At 42.0% G+C, this 10,436-nt stretch overlaps 1 protein-coding gene across 1 annotated transcript; it reads left to right on the forward strand.

Moving 5' to 3' along the window:
* Positions 1-7,188: 7,188 nt before the first annotated feature.
* LOC122023438 (beta-fructofuranosidase, insoluble isoenzyme 3-like) lies at positions 7,189-10,191 on the forward strand. Its single transcript, XM_042581546.1, has 7 exons — positions 7,189-7,671; positions 8,087-8,095; positions 8,181-9,037; positions 9,129-9,287; positions 9,360-9,601; positions 9,681-9,774; positions 9,866-10,191. The coding sequence occupies exons 1-7, from the start codon at positions 7,488-7,490 to the stop codon at positions 10,049-10,051; spliced, it is 1,731 nt and encodes a 576-aa protein (XP_042437480.1). The 5' UTR covers positions 7,189-7,487; the 3' UTR covers positions 10,052-10,191.
* Positions 10,192-10,436: the final 245 nt, after the last annotated feature.

Genomic DNA, 10,436 nt, shown 5'->3' on the forward strand with positions numbered 1-10,436 from the left:
AGTATCAGGTTAAGCGGAAGTTCAACTTGAGGGGGAGGAAGGAATAAAATACTTTAAAAAATCTTCTAAAACTTTATTTGAAAAATATTTCTTAAAATATTTTCAAAACTATTTTTACTTAATAATTTTTTTAAAAAAATATTTTACAAATTACTTTCCAAACTTGTTTTTTTTTACACTTTTCAAATATTTATTTTGAAAAATATTTTAAAAATTCACCTTCAAACTTAGTGTTCTTTTGATTTGAATCAACTCCCTAGACACATAGGAAGTTTTCCTTGTAGTTAACAAGGATTCCTAAGGTATGTCAAGTTGAGGGGGAGTCCTGATTGAAAGATAAAACATAATTTTCAAAATTCTTTCAAAAAAATACTCTGTTTTAAATTACTTTAAAAATCTTTTAATACTCTTTTACAAAACTCTTAGTTTTTACATTATTTGGAATATTGCTTTGAAAACAATGTGAAATATATTTTACAAAATTCTTATAAAATTTTATGTTTGTGTGCAACATATCTTTAAAAAATACTAGAAGATTTTTTTTTAAAAAAAATGAATGTCAAAAGTTGCTTGAAAAGTAAACTTAAAAACTAACTTTAAAAATTAGTCTATAACACCACCTTGAAAAATTATTTTGAAAACCCCCCGTTAACAAATATTATTGTTGGTGCAAAATCTAATTAATAGAGAGTAACCTTTAAGTTCATATCTTTTTGATGCGTGTCAAAGGGGGAGAGTAATCTTAAGTTATAAAAGTTTAAAGGGGGAAAGTGACTAATCTCTTTAATTTTGAGAATTCATCCTTAAAGACCCAAGCCTAACATAAAAAAAATGTCAAATATAAAAAAAGGGGAGATTGTTGGTGCAATTGACCTCTAGGGTTTCGATGTTTGACAATGCTCCCAAGTTTGGTCAGTTTAACCAAGGGTTAATCTAAACAGGACTTGATGTTTGGAAGAGAGTAGTCTAGTAAGGACTAGATGACTAGCAAGAAGAAGTCCTAACTAGAGGATAAACAAAGTGGAAGTCCTGGTAAGTGAAGCCAGACCCTAGTGAGTAAAGCTAAGTAGTGGATGGAAATCTTGGTGAATGAAGCCAGGTCCTAGTGAGTGAAGCTAGGTAGTGGATGGAAGTCCTGGTGAGTGAAGCCAGGTCCTAGTGAGTTAAGCTAGGTAGTGGAAGTCATGGTAAGTGAAGTCGGGCCCTAGTGAGTGGAGCTAGGTGGTGGAAGTGCTGGTGAGTGAAGTCAGGCCCTAGTGAGTGAAGCTAGGTGGTGGAAGTCCTAGTGAGTGAAGCCTGACCCTAAGGAGTGAAGCTAGGTGGAGGAAGTCCTTTGGTGAGTGAAGCCAGGCAATGGAAGTCTTAGTGAGTGAAGCTGGACAATCCTAGGGGGAGATAACCCTAGGTTATATGTGACCGACTGGTTTCCGATCGGTCGCGCACGTTCGACCGGACCAACGAATTTTGAATTCTGTTAACACTGTTTTACCTTATCATTTTATCTATTGTGCTAACTCAGTGTTACAGGGAAGTTCAGCTAGGTTGACGGGCCGACCGGATAGTTGGCACGAAGTCCAGACAAGTTAACGGGCTGACCAGATGTCTGGCAGGTAAGTTAAGGTAAACCACTAGAGGGGAGTGACTTGGTGAGGATGCGTTCCCCGTTTAAGGGAACAATAGGCGTCGATCCAATTTAGATTCATTTCGAAAATCTAAGTTGAGATTTTCACTAGATTCTGGTCTCGAGGAGACATAATCTAATTATTACTCTAATTGACTATAATTGTGCTAACACTTTATTTTGCAAGGTAGTATAATTTGTATTTACCTCGGACTAATATTTTCTTGCAGAAAAAATGATTTGGTGGAAAATAGTGGTCCGGGTGCCTAAAAGGCAAATCTTATCTCCGCCAGCTACGAGCGTGCCAATTGGTTGGCCGACGTCATGCTCTAGGTCCCCAAAAGGGATCAGAGTGTCCGGAGCTTCCTATATAAGGAGGCCACCACCTGGAGCAAAAGATAACAATTTCTGCTATGACTGCTCTATTGTGCACTGCTCCTACGACACCGCGAGGCTTCTCCGATAACCTAAGATTTAATCTTCTGTTTCTGTTGTCGTGTTGTCGATATTCTTTTAATAATTTTTGTAATCACTTTTGTGAGTTATTAGTGATTATCCAACGAAAGCACTCGACGAGTGCGGGCCTTGGAGTAGGAGTTGACGAAGGCTCTGAACCAAGTAAAATTGGTTGTGTTAGCATGGTCTTTAGTTTTCTTATTTCCGCTGCATACTCGAATCAATTTTTGAATTCTTACTGATCGCTATTCACCCCCCCTCCCCTAGCGAACTCTACGATCCAATAAAAAGTGCTTGGTCAATGCCTCCTTTTATAGCCAAGTTGAGCCTGATCCAGACCCACTGATCTCGAGATCAGGTTTGACTCGACGCTGATCGGTCGACCGATCCCCCTGATCAGTCGACTGATCCTGCCTGAATCTGCCCAACTTTTCGTCCAGATGTTGTTGGTGCGGGAAGCATCCGACGATCGAACCTTAGTTTTGATAATAGCAAAGGGATTCAAAGTTAAGCTTAATTGTTATCTAATATGTATGATTGAGTGTTTCAGGAAAGTCCTAGCTGCGGTTAGGTAGGTGGAAAACCCTAGGGGGTGGTAACCCTAGGTCATAGGGGGTGGTAACCCTATGCGGAAAGTCTTGGCGGGTCGAGAGCTTCAGGCAAAAGTCATAGTGGGTGGTAACCCTACGTGGAAAGTCCTGGTGTCGCAAACCAGGTGGAAGACTGGACGGGCTGGGAAGCGAAAGTCCAGCAGAAAGTCCGGAAGCTTCAAACGCTGAGCAAAAGTCCAATCGATCTGGAGGATCGCACTGGCAACAGGTAAATCTCCTGAGTGGAGTAGGTGAGGACGCGCCCCCCGTAGAGGGAACAGTAGGCGTCGGGTCGACCTAGGGTTTCCGATTGGAAATCCGAAGTCAGACCCGGACAGTTCGATGATTGTCGACTATCATTTGTTATATCATTTCTGTGCTAACTTTGTTTTGTAGGGTATGTGTTTGGGACTAACACATTTTACAGGAACAAAGAAGCAACTTTGGCCCCGGATGAACAGTGTCCGAGGCGCCTCCATGGGACTTAGAGGCGCCTCGGGTGCAAGCCGAAGCCAGCTGTCCAGAGGAGCTGGAGGCGCCTCGTATGAAGCTGGAGGCGCCTTGGACCAGGGCTTGAAGGCCCCTTGAGGAGGCTTGAAGGCGCCTTAAACCTGATAAGGTGCGACCAGGTTTGCGCTGATCCACCCGTGCAACTCGGAGGCCTGGAGGCGCCTTAGACAGGCTTGAAGGCGCCTCCAACACAGTATAAAAGAGGGGTCGAGGCAGCAGCTCAAAATAACAACTTCCGAGCAATCCTAACGCTACAAGCTGCTAACAAGACGATCTCGAAGTGCTGCAACATCATCCCAACGACCCGGAGCTTCAGTTTTCATTTCTTTCTTGTCGGTATTAAGTTAATTACTATTTTTCTCTGTACTTAGCTTGTAATATATTTTCGAGATTATAAGTGTTGCCCAACGTAAACGATCAACGAGCGTGGGCCTTGGAGTAGGAGTCGCTTAAGGCTCCAAACCAAGTAAACTCCTCGTGTCTCTGTGTGTGATATTCTCTTTACTATTTTCCGCTGCGTTTATTATCTCGATTAGTTTTACGATTCCGAAATGAACGAAATAGCCACGAGCGCTATTCACCCCCCCTCTAGCGCTTTCGATCCAACAGATGATGCTGCTCGGATAAGACCTTTGTTCGATCGACTAATCCCGTCGTTCGGTCAATCAAACCCTCAACGCTCCTCTACTTATCTGATCCGATCAACTCGATCTGAAGTTTATCCACCGTTTGATCGACTGAACCTCCATATTCGGTCGACCGATCCCTCGGTCTACACTTCATTACAAGCTGGAATTTGATCTTCTAACTTAGGGGGTTGGTCGACTGATTTGGATGTTCGGTTGACTGAACAAGGCAAAATATGAACCTACAAAATTATTAGTTTCCTGCAAAACAGAGTTAGAATAAAAGGAAAATAACATGTAAAGATAAGTTTTGACAACCTTTGAACTGTCCGATCCTGACTTTTAAGTTTCACTGAAAATTCTAGGTTGGATCGACGCCTACTGTTCCCTCTTTTGGGAACGCACACTCACCTACTCCTCTCAGGAGAGTTTACCTTTTGTCAGACCGGTCCTCCATACCGTCTGGATTTTTGCTTAACGTCAGAGACTCTAGGACTTCATGTTGAATGTTCGCTCCACGACCTATCTAGACTTCCACTTTGTATTCGCGACCCTCAAGATTTTCACCTAGAGTCCTTAATTCTAGGATTTCACCCAAAGTTCTTGACCTGCCAAGACTTTGCCAGTCCCCCGAACCAGGACTTCGTTCCCTAACCGTAACTAGAACTTTCCATAACCTAGGGTTACCACCCCCTAGAACCTAGGGTTATCTCCCCCTAGAGTTTTCCATCTACCTAGAATCCACTAGGACTTTTGCCTAAGAACACTTAGAACTTTCCTGCAAGCTTAGTCATACTTGTTAGATCACAAGAGAACTTAACTTTGAACTCTTTGTCATTATCAAAATACATGTTAGATCGTCTGGTGCTCTCTGCACCAACACTTCATTTATTCTATGCATGAAGTTATGTACTTTGACGTCGTTAAAAATAGTTTTCAATTAAATTATGATTAATACGGTAGTTGGGTGTATGGTAAACCATAGAGAGACTAGTGTTAAGTCAATGAAGGATTCATCTCTCTTTTAGATTAGGAGTTAACATAACCGTTTGATAGAGATATTAGTGACTTGAAATCCATGGACATGGGAGGAATGATTTTATCATTCAAGAGAACTCTATTATATCTTGGAAATCAAGTAAAATAATTAATTTGGTGATGATGCATAATGTACCGAATTAATTGGGATGTATGCTAGATGAAGAGATTGAATTACACAGTAATCAGTTCACGGTGGTTTATAGTTTAACACTAATATTAATTTTATCATATTGGGTGACTAAAAAATGTTGCTAGATTTTTATCTTAGTCTACGTATGAATTTACACTGTCTTCATGTATAAAATCTAGATGGTCGTATGCATAGCACGTAAATATAAACATTATCTATACTTGATTATTTTAGTGGATACTAAAATTAATCAATAAGAATTAATTAGATTATTAATTAATTCTCAAATATTAGAAACTAATATGGGTCAACATCAAATATGACTTTATTTGATTCAAATAAGAGGAAACAGAGAATTTGTATAGACACGATCATCCTTAAAAATTTTGAAGAGTCATACTTCTTCATTTTTCTTGAAGAATTAATAGAGATTATAATTCTACTTAAATAGAGATTATAATTCTACTTAAATGAAGAATTAATGGAGGTCAGTCCGAGATCATCCTGGGTAGGTCAATCCGGGATCAGCTTGGGTACGAGTCAAATTTTCCATTATGCAAGTACACCCGATTCATTACGAAGCCAATTCGATTGAAGAAGATAAATCTGGAAGAAAGATAAATCCTGTAGCAATCGATGTGGTCCGAGTTAATGGAAAGACGATCCAATGGGAGTTGATGGATCCCTCACTTTCAGGTTGGATCATTATCAGTAAAGGAGAGCACTTTTTATTTGACCATTTTAGATAAATATCCTTTGCATGAAGAAATATCTCTTCTGTTATTATGATTTTTGCCCTTCGTTTATTTGTGTAGTGAGCAATCTACTAAAGCCGAAGTAGGAGTTAGTCTTTTTCCAAAAACAGAAAAGAAATAATAAAAAACATAAAGAATCAGGTAATATCGAATGTAAAGTGACCAGTTCGACTCAATAAACAATTTTTACTTATCGCTAATATCCATACTCGGATAATAATTTAACGTCCTTTCGTTATATACACTATAGTCCAAAATTGACTAAAAATGTCACTCCTTTAATTTCATTAATATCTAATTAAATTACCTTTCTATTTAATGATAGTGGATCATGGAACAGTGGAAGTAATTATACCGATAGCTAGTCACAATGATATCAAAACTTCTCTTTAATAACGTCGACCTGTAGATTCTGCCTCTTATTAATTAATATCTAGAGCTAGCAATATGAGACCACACCCCTAATGATGTTGCCTCATCCAATGATATCGAAAGCATCGGTGTAAATTGGATATATAATATTAATTTAAAAAAACCTTTGCCTTTTAAGTGTCATTAACTTCCATTAGATTTTATAGGGTCCCGGCGAACTTTTTGTTTTAAAAGGAAGAACATAAAGAAAGAAGCGAGTGCATCACAATTCACGGGATATCAACATGATCATCCAGCCATCGACGGAGGCCTTCCATTTTGCCCTTTGGCGTGTCTCTTCGGAGCTGACTTAAAAAAAGAATCAAGTTGGCACTTCTTGTCCTTCCTCCACTATGAAACCATTGCTCACTAATTAAAGAGCATAAAAGGTGTATAAATTATTTATGTTTTAACTTTGTGCTAGGTTCAACTCGCGCCCTGTCCTTGATCTAAGTCTTTGTCATTTTTGGCATAAATAGATTAGGCATGGCCTGATTCTTTAAACAAGTTGTACCAAATCTGATCTTGCTTAGTCCTTATTAGGTTGTGTAAGGTATAATCTTCTCTTATATTTAGATATACATATTTTTCCCTTGTTCTTAGTTCGTCTATTGAAAAAAACCAAAGTTAATTTGTTTATTGGATAAATATATTCATTTTTATTAGGATTTGAAACTTTTCTTTTGCTTATTTTCTTAAGTATTATATCACTGCATCACATCCGATTCTGTTTGATTATTCTTAGATGATGATGACTTTTCTCCTAATAAATTTTAAATAGCATATTTAAAATGGACCTTCAAAAGATTGATCATTAAATTTAAATTTAAAATTTTTTATTTATTTCTTAAATGTTTTACTATTATATCATATCTGTTGCTACTGATAGCCCTCTATTATGGGCATTTATGGAGAAAATTATTATATCACACAATGTCAATTGCCCTCTTCCAAGAAAAACAGTGCATTGTCCTCTTCCAAGAAAAAACAGTGACCAAGAAGAAGAACAACAGCAAGCTTTATCTGGCGACGAATCATTTGTCCCCCAAAATCGTCTCCCTCAAAAGTCTTCAAATAATCTTTCATTCCTAAATTTAATTGTTTATTTTTAGCAAAGCGTAAGGATTAGGATTTATTTTTTCCTTGACACGATTTAGCTGGCACGACCAGATCTCAGACGTCATTTCCAAGCTCTCCTCTCTCTATTTATGCCCGATCTCCATCCGACGCTTCATCTGCGCCCCTCTCGTCTTCTTTCTTTCTTTCCTCTCTGCCCCCTTCTGTTTTTTTTTTTCTGCTTGGATTTTTTTTTTTGGTCTAGGCGTTTGATCGGCCGGCGAGAGGGGAATGGGACCTCGGCGGGGAGCTGGGTGGGTGCTGGCGCTTTTGGCGCTGGCGCATTGGTGGGCGGCGGCGGTGGAGGCGTCGCATGCGGTCTACGAATCGCCTCGGTCCACGCCGCCCGCTGCTCCCGTCGACAGCGAGCTGAGGGCCAGGTACCACTTCCGGCCGCCGAGAAATTGGATCAACGGTTCGTTTCTTCGCGCCTCTTCCTCTCCTCCCCCTTTTACTTTTTTATGTGTTCGTTGCGGCTTCGTACGGTTCCCCGGCCGCCGTGGATTCCGCCGGCGAGATCCACGGCCGCCGTGGATTCCGCCGGCGAGATCCACGGCGCACGTTAGATATATACTCCTGGAGTTGGATAAGGTGCTCCGGAGTGGACACCACCGGGCAACCTCGACGCCGGGTAACCAACCGAATCGTGCTACCAACACAGCCGTCTGCATTTTTTTCCTTTAATTAATGCGTCAAAACAACTTTTTGTTTTCAATAATTTGTTTTCAATAATTTTCTACGCCCATCACTGACGCGGTTGCTGTTTTGACTTCTCCTCCCCGTCCGCAACCGAACTGGAATGTTCAAATTACGGACCCAACTGTGCGCAGATCCGAATGGTATTTGCTCTCACCAACTCGCTTATTATTATTGTTATTTTTTTTCCCAATTCTGTCCAATTCAATTTTCGTAAACGAAACCCAGGCCCGATGTACTACAACGGAGTCTACCATCTGTTTTACCAGTACAACCCTAACGGTTCGGTCTGGGGCAACATCATCTGGGCCCACTCGGTCTCCACCGATTTAATCAACTGGGAGGCGCTCGAACCGGCAATCTACCCCACCATCCCGTCCGATATTAACGGGTGCTGGTCCGGATCCGCCACCATCCTGCCGGGCAACCGCCCCGTCATCATGTACACGGGCATCGACCCGCAGAACCGCCAGGTCCAGAACGTGGCGTACCCGAAGAACCTTACGGACACGTACCTCCGCGAGTGGGTCAAGCCCGACTACAACCCGGTGATCGCGCCCGGTTCGGGAATCAACGCGAGCGCGTTCCGCGACCCCACCACGGCGTGGCGCGGCGGCGGCCACTGGAAGCTGGTGGTCGGGAGCAAGTGGAACAAGAAGGGGGAGGCGATCCTTTACCGGAGCCGCGACTTTGTGCGGTGGGTTAAGGCGAAGCACTCGCTGCACGCGTCGAGGGGCACCGGGATGTGGGAGTGCCCGGACTTCTACCCGGTGGCGCTACGCGGCCAGCAGGGCCTCGACACGTCGGCGGCCGGAGGCTCCGACGTGAAGCACATCCTGAAGGTGAGCCTGGACCTGACGCGGTACGAGTACTACACGATCGGGACGTATGACCACGTCAAGGACAAGTACGTGCCCGACGGCACGTCGCCGGACGACCACACCGGGCTGCGGTACGACTACGGCAACTTCTACGCGTCGAAGACGTTCTTCGACCCGAAGAAGAACAGGAGGATCTTGTGGGGGTGGGCCAATGAGTCCGACACCGTGGACGACGACAAGGCCAAGGGATGGGCAGGAATCCAGGTCAGTTCAATTCCCTATACGATTTATTTCATTTAAAGTTAAGAACTTTTTTCCTTATTTTATTCAAATATTGCTCTCCTTTGATCTTCAGACTATTCCAAGAACTATTTGGCTTTCCAGAAACGGCCGCCAGCTTATGCAATGGCCCATCGAGGAGCTCGAATCTCTGAGAAGCAAGCACATCGTTGTCCAGAACACGCAGGTGCCGAGTGGTGGTTTCTTTGAAGTGCAGGGAATCGATTCCTCTCAGGTCCTGCTCTTTTCCCATGCTTAATTAGCTTACGAAAACAGAGTAACATCATGGTCGTAATTTGGAGTGCAGGTGGATGTAGAGGTGACTTTTGAAGTGACAGGGCTGGAAAAAGCTGAGGCCTTCGATCTTTCATGGACGACTAATGCCGAAGCACTCTGTGGCCAGAAGAGAGCAAATGTCAGGGGTGGAGCCGGGCCATTTGGTCTCCATGTTCTAGCTTCAGCCAACATGGAAGAGAGAACTTCCGTCTTCTTCAGAATCTTCAAAGCTCAAACAAAATACAAGGTCCTCATGTGCCATGATCCTACCAGGCAAGTTCTATGTAGCTTCTTGGATGAGTTAACTGTTATCTAAAAGACCAAACATTCATCCTTTTGCTATCGTGCATAGGTCAACGCTGAGACCAAACATGTACAAACCAACGTTTGCGGGCTTTGTCGATGTCGATATACCTGAAAGTGGCAAAATATCTTTGAGGAGTTTGGTATGCTCGATTAATCTTTTGGACAATGGTTTTCCTTGTATCATAATGTATATTTCTTTTTGTTCGAACCTGGTTAAATGCCATATTGTAGATTGATCACTCTGTGGTGGAGAGCTTTGGGGCAGGGGGGACAACATGCATTACATCCAGAGTTTATCCCAGCATAGCCATTGGAAGAAATGCTCATCTATTTGTGTTCAACAATGGATTAGTCAATGTGAAAGTATCAAAGCTCGAAGCATGGGAGATGAAGAGACCCTTCATGAATGGAGCATGAGACTGCATTCATCGTAATGTCCTCTAGAAGGCTTCTTAGTTAATTTCGAACTGAGAACTTGATTCGTAATGTTGAGCATATTATCTTCTGTCACTGCCATATGTAACAGATAAATGAAATAAGGATATATTCTTCTGATATGTATGTATATGTACGCAATCTGTTTGCAAAGATATACGTGTACACATTCAATGGACCAAAATAAATCTAAAAAGCAAGGTCCACTACCACAATGGACCAGAGGGTACTAAGAAATCATGTGGAGATGATCTTGTTGAGATATTAATAGGTATTGGAACAGTTTGGTGCTTTGATAGGACTCGTTGTTGGCCAACTTGCTTTAGTTTTGAAAAATTAGTGCTTTTTACAACCCCACTAAGTATTC

This window comes from Zingiber officinale, chromosome 9B, assembly GCF_018446385.1.
Source record: "Zingiber officinale cultivar Zhangliang chromosome 9B, Zo_v1.1, whole genome shotgun sequence".
Taxonomy (NCBI): Eukaryota; Viridiplantae; Streptophyta; class Magnoliopsida; order Zingiberales; family Zingiberaceae; genus Zingiber; species Zingiber officinale.